Source organism: Cydia strobilella, chromosome 17 (genome assembly GCF_947568885.1).
Source record: "Cydia strobilella chromosome 17, ilCydStro3.1, whole genome shotgun sequence".
NCBI classification, from domain to species: Eukaryota; Metazoa; Arthropoda; class Insecta; order Lepidoptera; family Tortricidae; genus Cydia; species Cydia strobilella.
The window spans coordinates 11,804,927-11,830,107 of NC_086057.1; the positions used below are offsets into that span (position 1 = coordinate 11,804,927).

At 38.5% G+C, this 25,181-nt stretch overlaps 2 protein-coding genes across 2 annotated transcripts in view; one reads left to right on the forward strand and one right to left on the reverse strand.

Annotated features, from left to right (window-relative positions):
* Positions 1 to 13,488, forward strand: part of LOC134748721 (dystroglycan 1) — a 119,408-nt gene extending 105,920 nt beyond the window's left edge. Inside the window, exons 2-6 of the mRNA XM_063683494.1 lie at positions 9,027 to 9,137; positions 10,383 to 10,523; positions 11,670 to 11,832; positions 12,276 to 12,371; positions 12,862 to 13,488. Of these exons, the coding sequence (XP_063539564.1) occupies positions 9,027 to 9,137; positions 10,383 to 10,523; positions 11,670 to 11,832; positions 12,276 to 12,371; positions 12,862 to 13,106 (756 nt within the window). The 3' untranslated portion in view covers positions 13,107 to 13,488. The remainder of the gene's footprint in view (positions 1 to 9,026; positions 9,138 to 10,382; positions 10,524 to 11,669; positions 11,833 to 12,275; positions 12,372 to 12,861) is intronic.
* The window catches only part of LOC134748711 (elongation factor-like GTPase 1), a 210,122-nt gene extending 185,161 nt beyond the window's left edge, over positions 1 to 24,961 (reverse strand). Inside the window, exons 1-9 of the mRNA XM_063683482.1 lie at positions 24,469 to 24,961; positions 23,383 to 23,622; positions 22,225 to 22,405; positions 20,915 to 21,779; positions 20,524 to 20,597; positions 16,894 to 17,049; positions 15,808 to 15,925; positions 14,736 to 15,454; positions 14,494 to 14,607 (exon numbers count right to left, since the gene is read on the reverse strand). Coding sequence (XP_063539552.1) covers positions 14,494 to 14,607; positions 14,736 to 15,454; positions 15,808 to 15,925; positions 16,894 to 17,049; positions 20,524 to 20,597; positions 20,915 to 21,779; positions 22,225 to 22,405; positions 23,383 to 23,622; positions 24,469 to 24,816 — 2,815 coding nt within the window. The 5' untranslated portion in view covers positions 24,817 to 24,961. The remainder of the gene's footprint in view (positions 1 to 14,493; positions 14,608 to 14,735; positions 15,455 to 15,807; positions 15,926 to 16,893; positions 17,050 to 20,523; positions 20,598 to 20,914; positions 21,780 to 22,224; positions 22,406 to 23,382; positions 23,623 to 24,468) is intronic.
* Between the last annotated feature and the right edge of the window lie 220 nt (positions 24,962 to 25,181).

The window sequence follows — 25,181 nt, forward strand, 5'->3', positions numbered from 1 at the left end:
CCTCGAAAGCTGTTAAAAGGTAGCCGTTAAATTTCCGCCGGCAACTTGTTAAAAAAATTATACACATTATATAGCACTGCTTTGAGAAAACTTTACAAGCCTCAATTTTTTAAGTTACGTTTTATCCCTTTCTTACAAAATTTAATACATAAGTCAAATTGACAGAAGACAAACGATCAATTTTAAGTACGCAAACGTTCGCTCTTCTTTTATGCCGAAAGTAACCGAATTAATTGTAACAATTGTCCGGTTCGGAAGTTTATAAATATGATATTTATACACATAATGTCCATATCCAAAGTTCCGCTCAAAAGGACCGTCACCATATTTTTTGGAATAAAATGAAGTGACAAGAAAAGAAACATTGATCGGTTATCTATTAATGTAGTGGTAGTTTTGTTACTTTTGTACAGCTTTTACTCAGGTATGATCTAAGAATCGCTATGTTTTGGCAGCAAGAATACTTTTCAACAATGCGGGGCATGTCTTTATTTTAGTTTATTTATTTCCTACCAATAGTTCTTCAATTGTTATCCACAAAATGGCGTTTAATTTATTGTATTTACGTAAGAGGAATGATCCAAACTAGTTACACATGAAAGGTCAGATTATATTTAGTACAAGACAAGACTTTGTGAGAAGTTCGAGATGTGTGTTGCGCACGTGCCAATACTCTTTTCAGTACAATCATACTTTGTTGGAAAGAGAAAGTAAAAGTGTCAACTAGCGATGATGATTTGATGATGTTATTCTGTACTGTGTTTCTGTGTATACTATTACAAGTTGGCTTAAGTAAAGTTTTAGATTAATTAAACTAGAACTATGTAAATGGATTATATCGCGTAAGTATAAATAATATAAAATACATCCCGACGCGACGTTTCGAATCCTTTAAAGCGCTCGTAGTCAACGGGGGACCACCGTTCCGTGTGACCGTTTACATAGTTTTATTTGATGAGTAACTATCACGAGAACCGAAGACAATATTAATTCAACTAGTTTGACGACAAATTTAAAAAGAAAGGTTATTATTTTACCAGCTACATTCTACAGGGGGATTTTCTAAATGGGGAACTGGGGGCGGCTGCTACGTCTAAAGGTTTTAGGAGACCATCCTTAACTTTTTAATTAACGATTACCTATTGACATTCACAAATAAAAAAAATATCGAATACAATCAATGAGTCTTCGATTACAACTCAAATGACAACAGCACAAAAGCCTAAGCTTACAGATTACAAGAGTAGATATAACCACCGAAAAGATACAATCGAAATCAGATCTCGCAGCATGCTATAATTTTACCATTCCATGTATGTAATATAATTTGTGTGAATAAAACATGTATGACTTAGCGCGTAGAAGCGAGGTCAGCTTACACCAGTTTTTTAACGTTCCGAACCCAAACGGTAGAAACGGGACCCTATTACCAAGATTCCACTGTCCGTCTGTCTGTCACCAGGCTGTATCTCATGAACCGTGATAGCTAGACAGTTGAAATTTTCACAGATGATGTATTTTTGTTGCTGCAATAACAACAAATACTAAAAAGTACGGAACCCTCGGTGGGCGAGTCCGACTCGCACTTGTCCGGTTTTTTCTTTGTCATAACTCAAGCCCAAAACAAGTAAATGCACCAAACAACATGAACACAAAGCCTCGTTGTGAGCTTATATGTCAATGCAGGTTACTAGAGTAGATATAACCACCGACAAGATATTATCGAAATTAAATCTCCCAGCAGGTGCACATTGTGCGACACTGGGGCTCCGGAGCGTAACGGTTGTTTGTTCACTTTGCACGATCTTTTACACGTGTCAAAGACGAATAGGTGAAACGGTCTGTCGCCCTTTAAAGTGATAAATGATGGACTAAACCTTTATGGTCGGGGAGCCCAAGAGGGGATTTGTGTAGTTACTCGAGCTCGTCAGATTAAGATATTAAGACATCATATTCATCAAACGGGCTCTGCAAATTTACGCTACGATTATACACGTATTTAAAGGTACAGATTGCTAAAATCATAAACCCTACCTTTTGGTTTTACCGTAGTCGGGTGAAAATAGTAGAAAGCGACATCGAAATGTCACGCGGACAAGTGCCTTCTATGGTCAAATAATATTTGCCGAGTTTAAGATTTCACTAATATATTTTCCATGACACTATCGCCATGCCATTTCCACAGTTCTCTACAATCATGAACAAATCCTAAGTTGCTCTGTTTTAGGGCTTTCCCACATTGTCTCTTGTCTGAGGAACCTTTCTGCCCCGCCGGCCATAATTTAGCGATCAGTTGTCTTTATCATCCCCTTATCAATGTCGATCGAAGCTACATTTGAACATCAAGAAATAAATGAGCGACGTCGTATATGTATTAAAGGGTGCCGGAATTATATTCGTGTAAAAAGTGAGTTGTAAACTAAATAAGTTTATTAACCTGATCTGCCGCCGTGACAGCGCAATTGGCAGAAAATCGCGGCACCTGACCGTGAAGAATTGTCGATGTTGTTGACAATCTGTATGCTGTAGAGTTCTGTGAAACACCTAGCACAGTATTATAAACTCAAGAGCGGGAATGGATCCCCATATTAGAATGGGGCGGCATTCTGCAATGTGCCTTCCACTATGGGGCTTTATATGCAGAGTTCGAATCTATTCGCAAAATTGAACTACTTTCATTATTTTAACTATAAAACTCCTGTGAGACTCAATTGGATCGAAACATGTCGAGTTATTCGACTTAATAATACGTGAGTTTTAATATTAATAGTACATTGTGCAACATGTGCCGTAAGTTAAATATTGCAAACGAGAGTATAGTTAAATCGCGACGGCTTGCCGGAACGCAATATTATTACGCCCCGAGTTACACACAATGTTTTTCATCACACTTGCGATACAAAAATGAAGTATAAAGACATAAAACTGTTAATTAACAGTTGTTAAACTGTTAACTGATAATACTAGAAACTTCATAACTCCCTAGGGAAAACGCTTTTTCTATAGTTCCCGCTAAGCCTGCGTGCAATTCAACATGTACTGAAAAATAATTTAATATACTTTCATTATAGCACCAAACCCGAAATCGCAAAAAATATTGGCTATTACACATTAGTTCCTAGTTCCTAAACCTATTAGATAGGTATATCACAACAAGACGTCATTTCAAACCTTGCCAGCAACACACATCAATCGGGCCGATTTTTTATCGGACGCGACTAAGTTGCACACTCTGCACGCCCTGCCACAATTTGTTCCCTTATACGTATAATACATGTTTTATCGTATCTCGAACCTATTAATTGCCAACTTTATCGCTATGGCGAATTGCTTCTGATTTTTTCCTGTAAGTATCCTTTATTTGTAACTAGCTTTTTCATGCTACTTTGCTGCGTGTGTTTAAACTTACGTGCCTTATTCTACTCCCTTAGGATATGATCGATGGCACCGACTTCAAACATATCAGTTGTTCTGCATATTAAATAGATAATATTTTAATATTATTGAGCAAGCTAGCCTCTGCCTGGTATGTAAACTGATACGGATATTTACATATGATAAATGTGTGCTAAATTCTGATTCATCAATACACTCTCGCCGCCCACGTAGCCGCCCACGAATCAAAACTTGCCAAGACAAATGCAAGATTCAATTTCAATGGAATGGGAGACCTTTTTACAGGTCTCTGGGCACCTAGACGATACAAAGTTACTTATTGCGTGTGCGACATGTAACACATTAGCAGTGACAGTTGACACAATACATGTCAAATATTAAGTACGAAAATTTGGGCAAAGGAAATATCAGATTTTCGATACATTTTGTTTATAATTCCACACGCATTGGCTAAGCACACTACGGAAAACCAGCGTCACAATTTAAGACAATTTAGCTTCACATTATTATAGGTGTTATTATTATTATTTTTAATGCGTAAGTCCGTAAGTGGTAAGTAGTTCCAGATAAAGTTGACCCATTTAAAAAGTTTCGCGAACTTCGGGGTCATTCGTGTTGCATTAAGCAACAACCAATTTGTTGTAACGACAATACTATTCGCACGGAGTACGGAGGCACCCAAGCCCGACGATCCCATTCAATGATGCTTCTATGTCAATGATCTAGCTATCGACGAGTTTAACTACAGTGTGTTTTATTTTCTTGTCCGTTGGTTGTTTAAGGCTGAGAGTTTAAACTGAAATACATGTCATATAGTAAAGAAAAAGTGATCAAGCCCTCCGGTGGCTGAGTTCGGAATCAATTGGGCGGCTACCCGGCCACGGCGCTACCCATCCCAAATTCTCTAGTATATGCATTTTCAAAAGCCTGGGCGCCTTTGACTAACTCTAAAGGGCGAGCAGTACGTGCTTGTACCCCCTATACGAATAAATTATAAACTGAAATAGGTGTCATATACTAAAGAAAAAGTGTCCAAGCCCTCCGGAGGACGAGACCGGAATCGAACTAGCGCTTTAAGTTTACGTGGCTAAGCTGTAATCTAGTAGTTAGGTAATAGGTAGTATATCAGAACTAAACATAGATGACACTGTATCAGTGAGCTTCTATCGAACTTTTAACAACAATTCCATTCGCACGCGAAAAGACAATGAGCACGGCAGAGCAGTTATGTCATTCCTATCGCATACCGAGCTAGAGCGAGTCGGAGGCTCAACTTAACCAGTATAACAGCTCGACCACGGTCACGATTCTAGTGATGAGGAAACCGATGCAAGGAGAGGGACAACATCGCACGGCGATTATAGTGGCAAGTCACTAAAATGGGAGGGAGAGGTCGGATCGAGGCGTCTTACTCTCACATAAATGGCCACTAGCTGTTGCCGTTTGCTGCCGCCGCGATCATCGGTATTAACTCGTATCTCGTATCTAATTTCAGCAACTCGGTTATTAAATTATATTTCTGAAAATTCAGCTAGCATGATTATTTATTGTCCTTTTTTAAATACTATTTTAGTATTGTGACTACGAGGAGAAATTAAGTTATACCGGTAACGAACTCTGTAGATAGCTAAATAAAAACGCATTCTTTTACAATAGCATAAACTGTGGAATTAACTGCCGCTTGTGGTATTTCCGTACCGATACGACCTTCAAGAAAAGAGCGTAGGTACTTCCATCTCATAGGCTGGCAACGCACTTACAACCCCCCATGGTGTTGCGGGTTTCCATGGGCGACGGTAATCGCTTACCATCAGGCGATTCGTCTGCCCGTTTGCCTCCTATACTATAAAAAATGTACCTCTAATTGTTTTTTTTTAACAGTGAGGTCACATTACTCTGGTTCACGTTAGAACTCGAATGATAGCACCGATGAGAATATAGTTACGAATACATTCTTCAATGCAAGTTATCGGTTGTATCTCAGCAATTCTAACTTTACGTGGAGTGGAGTAAAAAGCATTGTTAATTCTATTAGACCGCGGGCCAGGAACAGATTTCCATGACCAATCGCCTCCCGGGCGAAAACTCGTATAGTGGTTAGCGGCTATGTATGATGAACCCTCGTGAACGTCAGCTGCCGCTCCGTTGGTGGGTTGAGGAATGGCAGCAAATAAAGTCTATAAAAAAATTTTTGTCATCGCCTCCCGCTTGATACTTTGTCAGATGATAGTTTAGATGCTATTGTGAGTAAACAAAATAGTCAGCCGATTGTATCGCTGTGGAAAGACCGTCAGCTGGTCACATGAACATGTAAAAAAGAAAATTCTTTTCAGTCATCGGCGTCATCGCCTCCAGTTTGATACTTTGTCAGATGATAGTTTAGATGCTATTGTTAATAAAACAAATCGTCAGCCGGTCGTATAGCGGTGGAAAGACCGTGTTACGCGTTTCGGTAGCTGCCATTCCTCAACCCACCAACGGAGCGGCAGCTGACGTTCACGAGGGTTCATCATACATAGCCGTTAACCGCTATACGAGTTTTCGCCCGGGAGGCGATGACTGACGAAATTTGCGCCTGGCTCGCGGTCCATATTTCCGTTATCGCTTTGTGATGGTTCATTTGAACAAGTTTTGATACCTACTTAAAAATAGCTATGCTTGATAAATGTCTAGTTAGCTTTTTATGAATTTATCTAAGGCTCAGTTTGTGAAACTGAAGGATTGATTATTGTGAAATGCGTCTTCGGGTACCTAATTTTGTATGTCGAATCAGATGAAAATCACCACGGTTTTCTACATTCGGAACTACCCGAATATAACAAGTTTGGGAACAAATCAAATTATTTTATTAAATATTTTGATGTGTTTTTTTTTAAAGTAGTCACACTACTATATATAAATTAAAAACTGTAATAGATGTCATATATTAAAGAAAAAGTGAGGGCTTCGTCACTTTTTCTTTAATATATGACATCTATTACAGTTTTTACCCGAATATACTTTAAATAGAAATAAATACAATAAATTGATAGAGGCTTGATAGAAGATTGATCATAAATTGAAATTGATACAGGGCCGTTTTTGTGAAAAATGTAACACCATTAAAAAGTGATCGGAAATCTATTTGTAGCCTACCTATCTCCTGGTCACGAATATTAACTCTGATATAATTTGTGATAACATGCGAGAAATTTTTATATTTTTTATCTCGTTATTGACAGATATGCACAAAATTACTTCATTGTAAATAAATTTTTAATCTCCTTGAAACCTTAATCATACCATGTATACCCTTAAAATTTTAGTTAAGCACTAAGTATTCAGTCTGTTTGAGCACCGCAAAATTAACCAACTGTACATGTACTACAACTATTTTTTTAATACCACGTCGGTGGCAAACAAGCCTACGGCCCGCCTGATGGTAAGCAGTCACCGTACCCTATGGACGCCTGCAACACCAGAGATATAACACGCGCGTTGCCGACGTTTTAAAACCCTGTACACTCCTTTACAGTACTACAACTATGATTCACATTTTTTTTTATCGCGTATATATATATATATCTTTACTTGAAAATAATTGTAGTGTATAACTAGCCTTATGAACCGATTTTGCATGTACAACCAGCCTTAAAGTTTGTAGTCTATGATTGTTCATTATTTTAGTATGTGGGTATTTTTGCACTTTGTAATTTTTCCTCAGTCACCCGTTGATCACGAACGCTGTAAAGGGTTCGAAACGTCGGGATGTATTATAAATTCAATATACGCGATATAATCCGTTTTCATAGTTTTATTTCATGAGTAACTATCGCGGTAACCGAAGACAATATTATGATTCACAAGTTCAATAAAAAACCGGTCAAGTGCGAGTCGGACTCGCGCACCGAGGGTTCCGTACTTTTTAGTATTTGTTGTTATACTAAAAAGTACGCAACAGAAATACATCATCTGTGAAAATTTTAACTGTCTAGCTATCACGGTTCATGAGATACAGCCTGGTGACAGACAGACGGACAGACGGACAGCGGAGTCTTAGTAATAGGGTCCCGTTTTTACCCTTTGGGTACGGAACCCTAAAAATTAAGAATCAATACTAATGTTCTTTTTAGTTTTCTCTTCCATTCCATTAAATTGTATTTAATGTGATTTCTGACACAATGATTGTATTGTTTAAGAATAAAATAAATGAAATGATTCATAAACAAATTTTGCCATAGATCTACAAAATTCCAACAATAACACCTAAACGAAGATGTTACTCTTAATTTTGGATTTTGAAGTTAGAAGCTTTTGGACTTATAGTTGGCTTTTACGGCACTCAATTTGTTTCACGAACTATTGGCGATACGCCAAACAGCAACTACACTGTAAAGCCAATCAGGAATTTAGTAACAGCTTAAGGCTATTGGTACAACTGTTAATGTATCTGTTCTACATTAGAAGAATTATGGGAATAGTATAGTGCGTTTTTTTGGTATAATAAAAAAATGTTTTATTGTTAAAATTTGGAAGCTGCTTTGTGTGTATAAAAGTTTTTGTAGTGTTAGTTACTTAGTATGTTACCATGTGCCATGTGCGGGTCAAATCTTATAAGATTTGGTATTCTTAGGTATGATAGGTACATATAGCGTTGCTATACGTCAAGATTTCCCCTGATATGTCAGGAATTTTGGTCGTTTGTCAGGATGGGGATTGACGAGGGACTTGGAGAGTGTCAGGGTTTTTTAGAAACTTCAAGTAACCACTAGAGGTTAGCTAAAAGTTTTCAGTTGGGCAGAGGAAAGGGAAGGTTATGCTGTAGCTACGGCGTATTGTGGAGAGTTAAGGGGTTAGTGGCCTACGAAAGGTTTTGAAATAAGGGATTTAATGAGCGGATTCTTTAAAGAAATTACCATCCAGGAAATGTCAGGATTTTTAGGGTGGTGTCCGGACTTTTGTAAGGATATTCTATTTTTGCATATGTCAACCCTACTTTATAGTAGTATGTAGTATGTGTGTTTGTGTTTAATATATAGCCTCCTTTTTTAGCTCCTTGCACTTCTCGTTAAATTGACTTTTGTATGAGTTTTACATTTCCGGCTACCCAAAGGTTGTCTGGAAGAGATCGCTTTTTAGCGATAAGACCGCCTGTTGTTACCTGGTTCTATTCTTCTTTAAAATTTCTTTGTAGTTTTACATGTACTTATGTAAAATGTATAATTATTGGTGCAATAAAGAATATTTACTTACTATGAATGACCTGTGACAACGTAATATAATGATGACATTGACTTGATCTGATGGTAACCGATGGTGGAAACCCATGGATTTGATAGAATTGTTGAATAAGGGATATGAATGTACTAATGACTCAAATAAATGTACAGTCGGCGGTAAAAAGAAGTACATATGTAGGTATACTATGTACTTAGGTCAATTTGAACCACTTTGCGGTGCCTGATTTAGGTGAAATTTGGCATACTTTCGTATTTCAATGGAATACAATTCTAACATGAAGCTGATCCGATGATGCAATCGGATTGCAGCCAAAGGAACCATTCGATGGAGAAAACATAAACACAGAGTTTAAGCTCTTGTTTAAGCTTGATTAAACAACGCGTCTTAACCTTTATATTTATTATTTTCAGACGGTGCCTCTCCCTGCGGGTTCTACGAACGTGCTGGCCAAACCCACAAAGTACCACTACTATCCACACAACCAGCATATCTATCTGCTTCCAGAATGCGCCATACAACAGGTAAATAGTTCAGTACCTAGTATTAAGATTGTTGCAGTGCCCTAACGGGGTATCATGTACCTACTTCAAAATGTTTTGTACCATCCTCTGTAATGAACATGATCGCAATAAAGATATATGAAATATATGAAATATAAATAAACATTGGTAATGCTGATTACAATATTTCTCTTCCTCCCTAATAAATGGATATGTAACTGACAGTTCAGTTCAGTTCCCCGGACAAATACCTAACCTCTTAACCTCCAGGCCAATCCTATTATCGTCTATCAAAAACGAAACATACAAACATGAAAAGTGCATCCAACATTGAACTATTATTAGTAATAATTTATTACTAACGAATAGAACCCGCGCAGAGAACCAGTATTTTGCGCCGTGAGTTGCTGCCGTTTTGGCACCAAACCATAGAAGCGGAGCGTGAATCTCGCGACCTAAATGCGTAAGCGCCATCAATTTTATGGCGCTTACGACGTTTGGGTCGCGTGGTACAGGTTGTGATTGCGACAATTTCATTGTTTGGTATGCCGTTATAGTTATAATAACTCAGTGGAATCCAATGATTTCTATTCGCCCGGTCTATAAGTAAGGTGACAAATTGAAAGTAGGCCGCCTTCACCTGATTGAGAAGACAACATGCAGAATTCCAAACATCTAAACCTTCTCATTTTTACACTTATTGATATTGATTGTGGGACTAGGATATATAAAAATGTCTGTATTAGCTCGTTCAGGGGACAACGTTGAATTTAAACCATCTACGGAAACTATACGCATTATCATATAAATGTGTATGATGCATGGAAACGAACGTTTTCCCAAAAACAGCGATCACCTTAAAATAACGAATACATCAAAACATCATAACAATTTATAAACCTTATGTCAGAAGTGTCTAAATATAGGAAAAATCACAGACCTGTCATTTTTATGCTTGTCATCCAGTTCTGTGGGAAAAATTCACTTTTCTTTTGTTTTCATGCAGCCTATTAGTACCTATGCTATATTTTGTCAATTTTCGTTAGTAGAAGTGGCAAATTTAAAAAAAGTAGGCGCGAAGGGTTAAAGTCCCATAGAAAATTAGAATTTCGCGCCTTTTTCTACTGACAAACTTGTTTGACCGGCTATATAAATAACCTATTATACCAGCAAGTTCTGTCCTTATTACTCGAGTACTCGTAATTGCTAACACAATGACCAGATATTTATTTAATTTAAAATTAACTGATTTAATATGGGTTTCAGGTTTGCAATGCAGTGTACGTGCGTCTAAACTACACCCAGCCTCTCTGTGCCTGCCCGGCTCGGTACCGGGACCCTTGCTCCGCGAGTCTTAACGCTGACGACCTGCACACCACCAGGCTAACTACAGATTCTAAGAAGAAGGTGAGTGTTAAACTGTTTCTTGTGTCTAGCCTGCGTGACAATGGGAAGGTTTCATGTAAATGACAGTCATCGGTATTCAATTAACACTTTTAGTACTATCTGTCCTGAAGCATCATGATAAAGTAGAACACTTCTGGAAACCTTGAACACATTGGATTTAAATAGCCGAGATCCATCAATAAGAAAGATACATGAACATGAAGATGCAAGAATACATGAACTGTAAAACTAATGTATTGTAACATCCCCATACTAAAACTAACTATGAAAAAACTATGAAAAAACGGATTATATCGCGTATATTGAATTTATAATACATCCCGACGTTTCGAACCCTTTACAGCCCTTTGCAGCTTCAATATACGCGATATAATCCGTTTTCATAGTTTTATTTCATGAGTAACTATCGCGGTAACCGGAGACAATATATATATATATATATATATATATATATATATATATATATATATATATATATATATACTGTATCAATGCAAATAAATAATTTCTGATTCCTGCCTATTTGAGTAATTACGACAGTAGACGTCGAACAAACTTTGGTTGTACGCCAGTCTTACAGTTTTGTTTTTCGATCGCCCGATTTATTTACCATGTGTTTAAGACGAAAGTGGAGGACCCGCTCGAAATCGCCTTTTCATACAAACGTAGTCCTCATTTTTTCCTTTTTGGATAATCTTTCTTTTCTTCCTCGCGTTATCCCGGCATTTTGCCACGGCTCATGGGAGCCTGGGATCCGCTTGACAACTAATCCTTTCTGGATAATAAAATAATTAAAAATATTTTGATACAATCTGTTGTATATCAACCACAGCTATGCCCCTACGTTTGATTTTTTTTCGAATTTTTAAGGATTATAAAAGTTAGGAGCATTTAGTTATTTGTATGAAATCTGTTTTTTGCTCCTTATTTTTACAATAGGTAATCAAAATATCCAAAAAAGTCTAACGTAGAGCATAGCTATGGTTAATATACATCAAATTATGTAATAATATTTTCCATAATGTAAATATCCGGAGAAAAAAATGGGGTCTGCGATTGTATGGAGAAGCGGCTGTCCCCTTTTCTCTTAATTACGCTGTCAAGCGAAGGTTTCCTTAATTTCTAACTTTATTCCTATTATTCCAGTACGCAAACAAAGCAGTGACCTTAGTGAAGACGTGCGAGGCCGTCTCCGAAATGCGAGAATGTCGCGCTCCTCGAGATTGGTCGCTACTGGCCCTGCAGAACATTAGGACCGGCAAGTCGCATTACCTGGTCATCTGCCGGTGTCCAGAGAATCATATATTGGGTAAGTTTACTTGACGAGAATTGGAATCATGATCTCATTCACTCTCCGGACTCACATCACACGCATACTGAGGAGTATGCACTTTTGTATCAGGCGATGCCGCTTGGCACGATTGTTCCTTGGTGATCCAAATTAAGCTGATCTCTAAACCCTTGGCACCCCCAAAAGATCCGGTTTAGCCCATTTATTCTATTTTATAAAAGTAAATTGTACTATGCCACATGCCATTGGCTGCAAGCGGAGAATTTAATTCAAATTTAGTCAGTCATACCCACGCCCACGCCCGAAACCAGCTTCACAGAAGATGCTTTAGACCGCACATAACGACAAACATACATAATCTAAAGTTTCTGAAAGTAGGGTTTAAGACTCGGATTTCCAACAACACATCGTCTTTATCATCAAAATGTAACTAATGACAATTTTTTTGTTTTTAATTGCAGAAGGACCAATGTCCCACGATCAGCCCACCTACGCATCGGTACCCGGTATCAGGGTGTATGGAATGATGTGCGTGCGACACAACCCTGTTTACCAAGGTAATATACCATATCTATAACTCAGGGATGAATGGAAATTCATTTGAGCTTATAACCGCTCCAATTTTATGGACACAATTTTGACGAGTTGGGTTGAGTTTACCATTATACCTATGTTTCTACAAAAATTTCTAAAATCGTACGATCCAATGTTCCGTCCCGAATATCTGAAAATGATGAAACTTAGTATCCATCGGCAATAAAACCAAATATCTATTTTATTGCCTTCAGTAGGTATGCAATTCTATCCCTGTCTAGTCATATCGATGGAAAAACACTATTTCCTACAGGTCGATGTTTCTAACCAAATATTAAAATTTCACAATTTCTAACGCTACTTGTCCAAAAAAATATGCCAAATATACGTTATAGTTTACAGACTTATAGGCACAACAACAGTATGATAACTGTTTAAGCAAACTTATTTTGCCTTTCCGTATATTATGCTGTCACCGTTTCACAATATTCAAATTCGTTTCATTACTTCCAGGGTTCACCGCTAACCGATTCGCCGCAGTACAGAGCACCACTAGCGCGTACAAAGTGGACTACTCCCAACCACACGCGTACCCCGACAAGCCAGTCTACAACCGCTACCAGTCACCCAGCTACCTGACTCCAAACTACTATAACAGGAGGTCCAGGGTCTCGAGAGTCAGAAGAAACGCTGACTACCCCCCCTTTCCATGGTACAAAGTCAGAGAACTGGCGCGATCGTTACACTGGATCGATTAGTATAATTTTAAGTTTAAAAAAGTATGTTGGGTTCATTAAGGCTCTTGTAATCGTTGCCTCCTTGAATTCAACGAAAACTTTAAAAAACGCTTCCCCGTTAATGTAGTCACAGAGAACTTTCCCACTCTAAACTTTCGTTTAGTCTGATGAAAACACTGCCTACTCAATACTCAACTGAATTTATTAGTTTTAAAACTGAGACTCTGTAACCAGTATACCTTACTTATTTATTTCAGTAATTATATTGTAGCAGTACCTACGTAACTTATTTATGGCATGATATAGAATTGTTTGTTTGCCAGAAACATAGAGATAACCATGACTATAATAAGATTAGTATAAAATGGTAAAACAGAAGATAATTGCCCCACCATCACACAAGGCATGCTATTTAATAAAATGTTATGTGGAAATCTGAATTTAAAATCCTAATGGCTCCTCTACAAGATGGCCCAGCGATGCACCAGCGAGATGGCCATGCGATGGTTGAGAGCACGCACTATCGAATGGGCCATGTGTAGATGCGTACGCACCATCGCTGGCCCACTACCTTGTGCAGACGAAACACCGAGACCGTGGCCATCCCATCGCTATCCCGCTGCGCGATAAGCCATCCGACACCACTACCCTCTATACGCGCCCGCGTGGCGCATCTTAGTGAGCCATAAAAGTTTTGCGAAAAAAATGCAAAGGTGGATCGAACGTACCTAGAGTTAGACCAAGCTATGTTGGCAGCGATTTTGATAGCCCAGACTGTGCAAGTGTTATTTTAAACTTCTATGAAATTATGGCACTATTTAAACAAGTGCACAGTCTAGGCTATCAAAATTGCGGCCAACTTAGCTTGATCTACTGGTATTTCAAAATCGAAAAATACATTTTGGTAAAAAAGGCAAGATATTTTATGTTTTAGTCGTTGTTTTTTGGAGTTTTCATGGGATACATTCAGATTTTCACGTAATTATTAAAAAAAAAATGCCTGTAATTAGAATGTTCTTACACAAAATGATGTGATAATCAATTTCAGATATTTTTTGTGTAACGTCAATGCATTTATAGTTATTTAAGATTTTAGATTTAGTATTTACATTATTTATTTAAGAAAACCATACTTAGAAAGTTCAGGTGTAAATAGTAGTTTTAATGAAATAAATGTAATTACGAGGATTAAATTTAAACTGAGAGAGTTTTAGTGTTTGGTATTTTTCTTCTTATCATCCTTAAAAATCTGATTTTCTAATATTTATTTACAAGGATCTACTATTCAAAGAAATATCTAATCGGAGGCCGTACTTATATGCACTATTTTCTACAGTGCCACAACCATGATGTGTAGAAAAAAACAGCCTCAAGTTTGGTTCGCCATTTCACATCTGAAAACACTTACCTAATACTTTCTGATCGACGACAATGTCGCAGGAGTACATAGCAGCCATCAACCGTTGAGGTTGCACTTGGAACGCCTTTCTGCATCCATCTTTCACCGCTGACATGATTTGACCTGACAAATTGAAAAATAAATAGTTAAAAAACTGACGCTTTAAGGTTAATAACGTTGTGTCGTGTGTGTTGTGTGTGTAAAAATCATGTTCATGCATGGCCGATGATGTACCTAAATATAAAAAATACCTGAAAGTGGTCCAAAAGTATGTCCAACATCTTCCCCCTCAATTTTGTCCAAGCTCCATTCTTCAACACAGAAAGCAACCCCCATCATAGGTTCCTCGCACAATGGACCAGCCAAACTTGCCAGTTGGAACCCGTTCACAAAACTGCTCTCATACTCAAACCTGGGATCTTCTTTCAACTCGTTCTTATGATACAAGAACTTTGTATCGTAATCCGGTGTTTGATTGAGCAGTAGATTTGGCCCGCAATTTCTGGGACCTACAGACCAAATTTGCTCAGCTACGTTGCTCCATTCTGGTCCCAATTTAGAGCTAATATTCTTCAGTTCTTCTATAAATGCTTCTATTAGTTTTAACATACGATCTGAGAGCTCATGGGTGCCATTTATATTTAAGTTATCTAGTTTATTTTCGATGTTTTCGTTCTTTGATGAACCGTGCAATGATTTGATATGTTGTGATACGGCTTTCAGTAAATCTGTGGATTTGTCTAGAAGGGCTGTTATTTCGTTAGGTAGAGGTCTGGCCCTTATTTTTATCCTACTTTGTTTGTTATTGGTCAGCACAGTAAGAACAGGGTCTACTTCGGTCTCATTTCCCTTGTCTATGTTTTGGGAGTCTATTTCTTCATTGGCCATATCTATTTTGGGTGGTTCGATAATAGTTTCTCTGAATGGAACGATGGGTTCTGATACAGTGATTGGTATTTTCGCGTAGTTTCTGAAAAAAAGGGGTTATTTAGCGAGGTTCTGCTGATTGACCGCTAGGTAATTATTACCGAACGAGGTAAGACGAGTAAGCGGAGTAAGTACTACATCAAATAAAGTTTAAGTAAACTTATTTCACCTATAGATAGTTACCGGTACATTAAGTGAACTTTTAGTTAACCTTATGCGCCTTGGGTGAACAGAGTAAACGAGAAACCTGTTTTAAATTCGACAATGACGTAAAGATGAACAGAACAATTTTCATTTACTTAACTGACCCAGGTAATTTGATTTGGGTCACAGAGTTAACTACAGGGATAAGAAGAGAAAAGAAAGTTGTGTATAAACGACTATAAAGTTACTTACTTCAAGTCTTCCAAACACCTCTCCAGATGCACTTCTCCAGCCGTCACTATTACGTGTTCTCCAGTCTCCTGCAGTAAAACTTGGACGCACGAGTCTGACTGGTTCAGCAATTTTAACCCTGAAATAAAGGTATCTTAAACTTCTCAGATAGTGAAATTGAGATGGCTAAATCGAAGTTAAGAGACATCCTTGATATACGGACATCTTCCAGAAAGGGTGATGGCAAAGCGTCAAATATTATTATAAAATTTCCGGACGGCATTTTTATCAATTGGGCAACTAAGGTGCAACTTTTGAAGGCCTAAATTCGGAATTTGGTTCTTTTTTATAGGTTTTAAGCACCTGATTTTTTTAGCATTTTTTGGCCTCTAGTCTAGCGTATTTTAAAATTCTGTGTTGGTCACAACAACAATCGAAATTACAATATGGTTAGGTAAATTGCCATTTCGCTTCCAGCAGTTAAGTTTGACTTTTCCACTGATTATCATTATTTTTTACCACTGATAGTGTCGATAGTGGCATTGTGGACTTACGGCCATTACTCTCAAGCTAAGTAAGGATAGGATAGGAATACAACACAACTGAATGTTATTATGCAAATAGAAACCAACTTACACAAAATCTCCATTCAAAAACACTAAGGTTCGCTTAAAAAAAAGTTTGAGTTTTTTTTATGATATAGGAGGCAAACGAGCAGACGAATCGCCTGATTATAAGCGATTACCATCGCCCATGGACACCCGCAACGCCATAGGGGTTGTAAGTGCGTTGCCGGCATTGAGGATGGGATTACGCTCTTTTGTTGAAAGTTTTAAGGTCGCATCGGTCCGGAAATACCGCAGCACCGCAGGCAACAGGTCATATAACTGACATGATGGAATAAGTATTATGGTATCTGCGAGAACATTGCTGATTTACAGCCCTCTCGAATCAAATAAGGATTTGCCGAGTAACCCTTCGACCGCCAAATACGTCGACTGACGCGCGCGGCTGCAGCCCAATATCAACCTTAATGCATTGCGACAAGGTTCACGATAAAGCGCCGCGCGGCTCGGCGTTCACAAGGTTGCACACAACACAACTTACCTTTAACCAACTGCGGCAACTGCGAAGGGTTCGCCGGTTCCAAGGCCACCCTCAGTATGGGAACAGCAGCGGATTGAAGCTCACTGAACGCCGGACAAGCGGTTGTGGTGCTTAGCGTGGCGGTTTTAAGGACGTGTTCGTCTAAGCCACCGATTCCTAGGAAAAAGTTCAAGGGACGTTAAGATAACCCTATTTAAGGCATATTGCCAGTCCTTGTACACGTGCAGCCTGTGGGTCAACCATACTCAGAAGGCAATCAGCGCCTTGCGCGTTCTGTATAATAACATACTGAGGATGCTGTTGGGTCTTCCCAGGTACTGTAGCGCTTCTGGGATGTTTGCGGTTTCACAAATAGATGGCTTCCAAGCCATAATCCGGAAACGAACAGCTTCCATTATGCGCCGAGTGCGTGGGAGCTCCAACAGCATCCTGAGTCTGGTGGCAGACAGGCTAGATTGTCCGATAGCTGGACACTGGCATAGTCTGCATGTTAATATTTAAACTTAATTTTAGCGTTGACATTTAAATTTATTTTTGACTGCGCATAATGAATTACTATTAATTTTTAATCTTAATTTTAGTATTTATTTATCTTTCATCTTAGGCTAGGTTTTTATAATATGGATATAAAAGTAAAATACAAAAACACTTACAAAACATTACAAAAAATATATAAACACATTATAAAAAACCTAACCTAGGGTACCGCCGGCAGCGGGGCAAGGCCCAAGCTGCCGGTGGTCAGGGCCGCAGAGAGAGGAACCGGCGGACTATCCGCGCCGTGTCCAAGATAACCGCCTTCTGCATCTGACCCTTGATCCAACCACCCAGCGAGAGTCTCTCTAGGTGTTGGTCGAGACTCTTCGCAATGAGACCGTTCGCTGACACGACTATAGGAACAATGATCGTCGAGTCAACATTCCACATGGCGGTTATCTCGTGAGCCAAGTCTAGGTACTTGCTGGACTTGTCCTTCTCGGCCTTCACGAGATTATCATCATGGGGGATGGTGACGTCGACGAGCACTGCCCGGCGCTGCGTTCGATCTATCAGCACGATGTCAGGCTTATTGGCTACAATAGTCCTGTCAGTGATGATAGACCGATCCCAATAGAGCGTGGCACGACCATTCTCGAGAACTGGCACAGGCAAATACTTGTAGTACGGTACTTCGCGGTCCACAAGGCCATATAGAAGAGCAAGCTGCTGGTGAATAATCCTGGCTACGAGATTATGTCTGTGCAAGTACTCGCCGTTAGCAAGATGAGAACAACCGGAAATGATATGCCTGAGTGACTCTCCGGGACGGCGGCATGCCCGACAAATGTCGACCGTACCGTCCTTCAGGATATATTTCCGATAGTTGTTCGTCATCATAACTTCGTCCGCAATTGCACAGGCAAAACCCTCGGTTTCTCCGAAGAGGTCCCCGAATCGTAACCAGTTCACCGACGCGAGCAGGTCTACATCGGGTCCCGTGAGGGCCTTGTAGAACCGCCCGTGTAGCTGCTTATCCTTCCATACCGCCTTGCGGTCCGCAGTACTTTGTACCACAGGTTTGTGCCAGTTCTCGTTTGCCAAGGAGAGCGGCGTGAGTTTCCTGTCTACTGCCACCACGTCACAATGTATCCCACACTCGTTGTTAAGGAAATAATTCCTGAGATTGCACACCTCGCGGTTGTGGAGATCTTTGGCGTTTAGGAAGCCTCGGCCTCCACACTTCCGTGGGATGTACAATCTCATAACTGACGAGCGTGGGTGTAACATACGGTGTGTGGTGAGCAGTAGCCGGACCCTCCGATCCAGGGCATCCAGCTCGGTCTGAGTCCACCTTAGTATGCCAAAGGAGTATATGAGTAGGGGCATTACCCAGGCGTTGAAGGCGCGCACTTTGTTGCCTCCTGACAAAAGACTGTTAAGGACTTTTGTGAGCCGACTGAAAAAGCGCTCCTTCACCGTCCGTCTAATACCCTCATCCTCAATACCTAACGACTGTGACATACCAAGGTATTTATAGGTTTCTGATTCAGAGATAGATCTGAAAGACATAGTCTCAGAAAGTTGTAAATTTATTGAACTTACAACCTTCCCCCGCTGTACATGCATAACCGCACACTTATCGACACCAAACTCCATTCTGATGGCGGTACTGAAAACTTCTGTGGTTTTCAGTAGCACCATCAAGTCTTGGTTATTTGGCGCAAATAGTTTGAGGTCATCCATGTACAGAAGGTGAGAAATGACTTCACCCTCTCTCCGAAGCCGGCAACCTAACCCTGAATCCTTCAGCAGGGTGCTGAGGGGATTCAGAGCTAGGCAGAACCACAGGGGACTCAGACTGTCACCCTGAAATATTCCTCGCTCGATCCTTATAAAGTCCTGCGGGCCAGGGCGGTCATCTCCACCTCCTGGTTGACGAAGGACTGTGATCCACTGCCTCATACATGCACTTAGGAAGGATATTAAAGCTGCATCAAGTTTATACAGCTCCAATACCCTTCTCAGCCATGAGTGAGGCACCGAATCATAGGCTTTCTTATAGTCAATCCAGGCGGCCGAGAGGGCCCCCCCGTTCCGACGAACTTGTTGGCATATGGTCATGTCTATGAGGAGGAGCTCTTTAGTACCACGGGACCCAACCCTACATCCATTCAGTATTATTATTTAATCAGAATTTAATTAATCTATTATTATTAGTACCAGTATCCATTATTATAATCAATCTATTAAATTTAAATGTCAAGATTTATTTATTATTAATTTTAACATAATTTTAATTTTAATAATTTTAATTTTATAATTTTATTTTAATTCTTATTATAATTGCAACTGTTATCTTATTGTGTTATGCTTATTATGTATATGGACCAATGTTGTCTGCAATAAATGATAAATAATAAAAAATAAATAATAAAAAGAGTAAACAAGGGAAAGTAACTATAACATGCTTTAAGTATTAGTATGTATGTTACTAACACAATAAGGACTTTTGTTCGAAATAAATTATTATTGATTGATTGATTATCCTCCAACAGCCCATACGTGAAAACTTGCCAAGACAAATGGAATTTTGATTTGTCAAAATAAAGATTAATAATAAAAATGAAATGGAACGGGAGACCTTTTTATAGGCCTCTGGCTATAATAATAAACTATAGATTACTTTAGCCCCTCAGGCGGCAAGCTACCTCGAATGGGACGCTCCCTGACAACCGCGCATGCGGCGGTCGCCATTTTTAGGGTTCCGTACACAAAGGGTAAAAACGGGACAGTATTACTAAGACTCCGCTGTCCGTCTGTCCGTCCGTCTGTCTGTCTGTCACCAGGCTGTATCTGTTATCTGATCTGTGTAACCGTGATAGCTAGACAGTTTGACTTTTTTGCTGTTTTTTTTTTCGTAATGGTACGGAACCCTTCGTGCGCGAGTCCGACTCGCACTTAGCCGGTTTTTATTTTTAATAAAACTTGCCGCCTCGCGACTGCGCGGCGCACGGCGGCAAGTTTCCGAATGTTCGACGTCGACGGTGTCCGAATATTTCTTAAGAGTTGTTGACAACATTCGAATACCTATACATAAATTACTGAAAAATATAATACTGCTTATAGTTTTGCCATTATTCAAAATCTTACCTATAATGTTGCCAGCAACTGCCTCATCAATTTCTTCTAATTCTCTTCCCATCAAAATGTATAATGATTTAATCCTGAAAAATTTATATGATATGAAAAACCTTAAAGTGAGAAACATGTCAAAGCTAGTAGCCACAGGGACACGAGGGACAGAACATACGAAATTATAAACACGTTTTAAGATTCCTGACAACATACCAAAAACAACCTACGTAATTTAGTCGGGTTCATTACAGCTTGTGGGTTTTGACGTGGCACTTAGAACTTTTAAGAATTATGCAGAAATGAAAAAGAAAATATGACAACAAACAATAATAGCATCCAGTGTGATAACCAACCAACAACTATAAGGTCTACAATGGTCATACAAAAGTTGCTAGTAAGTACTTACTCTGCACATGTGATATGTTCATCACTCTTCAAGTCTTTTAACTTCTTATTAGGATCTACTCTAAAGTCTTTTATATCAAGTATTCTGGACGGGTCATGTTTTGGTCCTAAAACATACACTTTGTCTCCTTTTTTCAATCCACCACTAAATACTCTAGCAAATGCAATAAATGCAGGTTGATTATCTTCTTTTTCAGCGTCATTGCTGTTTTCCTGAGCATTTTCGTCTTTATTTTCTTCTGTCATAGGTATAGCTTGTGAATTAACCTCATTCAATTTCATCTGCTCTCTCATCTGTCTGGCTCTTTCTCTCCTTAGAGCCATCTCTTCAGCGGTTAAAGCCTTTGGCTTATTTTCCGGAAGCACGCTTTTGTCTACGCTAAACATTTTAGAAATGTACACTATAAGAGGCCTTTCTGAGCTATCACATGCTAGGAAATCTTTTCTTAATTCTTGCGTTTGTGGATGCAAAGACTGGAAGTCACAGATTTTTGTGCACATAAGTTTTTCAACTTTCTCCAGACCGATTTCTTTAGGTGATGGTAGTTTTGTACAAACCATATTTAGTACAGTTTGCGATAAAGGTAGCCACTGCATCATTAGTGACTGCAATTGTATTCTGCTGTCTGTATGTCTAAGGTCTCTTGTCGTAAGTTTTATACCAAGTTTCTCACAGATAACGGGTACTTTTTCTTTTTCGTTTCTCATGGCAATAGTTTCATAAACGTTCCATAAGTTATCTAGGACTACTTGGACAAAAAGCGGTTTTTTCGCCTTTTCTTGAGCTCCTTTCATGAAGCGTTTCGTTTTAGAATTCAAGTAGAAATCCCCCCACAAAACTTTTCTGAGTATTTCTTCTTTTACACCTGAATAAAATGTGATATTAGAAAAACAAGTTTTTGGCAAAAAAATAAATTTTGGTACAAGTACTTTACTTTCCACAGGCAACTAATACTCAATGAGACAATTCTAACAACCCCAAACACAATTTGTTGCGCCGTTTTATCACAGAGTTCCCATGGCCACCTCCTGTCTCCATCATCAGATCAGCTCCATGTCATCATAATATTGCATTGTCAACCGATTTACAAATTGTCAAATTTTGCTGCCAAAATTTGACCCACATTAACATACTAACCGGGCAAATTAAATAGCAGCTCGTAATAATAACAGTAATATTGGTGGCAAATATTTTATAAGGTGGCTGACTGATTAACGAATTTGACCATTCAACAATCTGTCATTAGGATAGGTCAATATTTCAGAAACATTTACGGTTTTATGGCAATCCTTGAAATGCTAAGCACTTACCAAGTTTTTCAGAGAAAAGCCGAGCAAACGTATGGACTGTGAAGCCCCAACCGTCAATAGCACTTGCAAACACAACATTCCCTTGTTCCGGAGAGAAGTAGAGGTTGGAATCATCAGCATCCTCTAATGCTGAGGTCCAATCGTAAAAATTATTGTCTTCCTTAGGTTTTTCTTTCGTTTCCTGAAATAAAATTTTATATAAGTACATTACTAACTACTTGAACCAATTATATGATTAACAGAATTATGACACAGAATGATTTTAAATTTAAGTGGAAAAATGGATGAGACTTGAACTCACGACTTCTGAATCGATACTCCAACGCTCTGCCAACTGAGCCACCAAGACCTCATCCATAGTCAGCAAATCTTCCCACTATATGGGTTTAGGGGACCCAGAGACCGTGAGTTCAAGTCTCACCCAAGGCAGTAATTTTTCCACTTAAATTTATCCTAAGTTTACTAGCATTGTTAGCAGACGTTTCTTCTTGTTAAAAATTAAAACAGAATAATGTTACTAAATTACACAACACAATAGATAGGGGATTTAATCTATGAGAATTTCAATCCAAAAATCAATATAGTTGACTAGAACCCATTTGAAATTAATGGTGATGGTGATATAGCATTATGTACTCGGGCAAAGATTTGACATCAATATATTATGTTATACAACCAGACAACCTCATGAATACTAATGATTGCCTCTTTAAAGTACAATTGGCACCCATTTTTGAAGGAAATTTGACACTGCTGCTTTAAAATAAGGTAGAATGGGCATTCCACAAAAATATCTACTTGGATGGAGATGTAATGGGTATGGCAGCATTGGCAGCTACCTTAATAACATGCAGAAATCTGTATTTTATTTAAAGCTAAGTTATTAAAAGTTATCATGCCAAATACTGGCTTCTTAGCTGTCACAAGCAATTAAAAAATAGTGTCAATTACCCAACACTTTTTTAGATTGCCCCCTTTGGATTGATAACCATATCTATTTGATAATTTGGAATTTCCATAAGAAAATACTTAAAAACCTAACTGTCTGAACTGTTCATTTTGTTACTGATACAAGAAATTGATGTGAATATACTCCAATAAGAAACTAATTAGACACAAAAAGTAAATAATTTTATTTCAAGCTAAATACTAAATTACCTGCTTATCAATCTTAGTTTCCTCATTACCCAACACTTGACTAGCAAACAGTTCTCCCATAACTGCATTAACTTGTTCCATGACCTGTGTGAGATGCACATATGCATCCAGTGGAGTCATCTGCATTTCTAGTATGAGTCGGTCAATTTTGTTCAACACTAGTACAGCTTGAATGTTCTCCGAATAAGCTTGCTTTAGTGCTAGCCTTGTTTGTGGGCATACACCTTCTACTACATCCACCTGGAAATAAATAAATATATATTACTGAATTAAAGTGATATGTATGTGTTAAATAAGTTAAGAGCCCACCACTGTGCACACTAGTGCCACTGCTAAATAATTGTGATTATTTAAATTTACTGATAGATATTTAAAAAAGGAGGCCGCTACGTACTGTATTTTGTATTTAAGTACCTTTTGAATGCAACAAACTAGTTTTTATGTTGCTGGATTTGTTGATCTATGAACTCACAACAAAAACGGCCGTTTTAACTTTGGACGCATAGATTGACGAATCTAGCAACGTTAAAACTATTAAAATGTATTCAAAAGGTACTTAAATACAAAATACCGTACATAGCGGCCTCCTTTTTTAAGTATCTATCGCCAAATTTAAATAATTACAATTATTTAGCAGTGGTGCTAGTGTGCACAGTGATGGGCTCTTAACAAATTTGTGAAATTATGTTGACATGTCCAGGGAAATATTATTGGTTAGTGTGTAAAAACCTGAACCTTATTAATTCTAATATGATTTTAGACTTTATCAATAATGTCAGTAATGTGTCATTGACATATCAGGATAAACCATGTCTGTAAAATTGGGAATAATAAGTTGATATTTATTCTGTTTTGCCTTAAATTATATTCTCTTATTATTTGCGTTGACTTAACAAGTTCGCTGACAGTATGTTAACAGGCGAGGTAGTTGTTTGCTCAAAAACGCTTAACTGCATAACTGTCAGCAAGTGTTAAGCAATATTGATATGCAAGATTACAGTGTTTCCTGTATTTCAAAAATACGCTGATACTACAGGAACCAATCAATTTCTAATGTTTTGTTTTTATAATAACAAATTTACTTACAACAACAATAGCTCCATCGCAAAGTCTCACAGCTGTGGACACTTCACTAGAGAAATCAACGTGTCCGGGTGAATCTATGAGGTTGACAAGGTATTCTTGCTTCTGCACAGCGTGATACAAAGCTATACTGCTGCTTTTCATGGTTATACCACGTTCCTGTTCATCAGGCCGGCTGTCCATGTAGCGCAGCTTCCCCGACATTCTCTGCGATATGATACCATTGCTGGATATCAAGGAGTCCGCCAGAGTCGTTTTTCCATGATCCACGTGTGCCACGATGCAAATATTTCGAATATTCACAGGTGTGTTTTGAAGTTCTAAAAGTTTTGATCCGTCTACCAACCGCATCTTGCAGATATTAATCAAGACTGCTCACAGTATTGTTCAAATTGTTGTGACACACTTACACTGTTGTTTTTATGTGTGAATTGTGTTGATAACGTGTTAAAATGTAAGATAAATTGCACAATGTTGACCAACGAACGAAACATTCACGCGCGTAACGTCACTGTCATTGTCAATGTCAGATTTGGCAAGTCAAATCCAAATCTGACATTGACAATGACAGTGACGTTTCCGTTTAGAAACGTTCGATGAAAAGGGCCCCCTTTTCATATATTCGTTTGCTATAGTTGGTCATTCCAAATTACTGACAATAAGAACAAAAAAATATACTCATCCTTTTCTTTTGGGTGCTAGTACTAGTGTAAGAC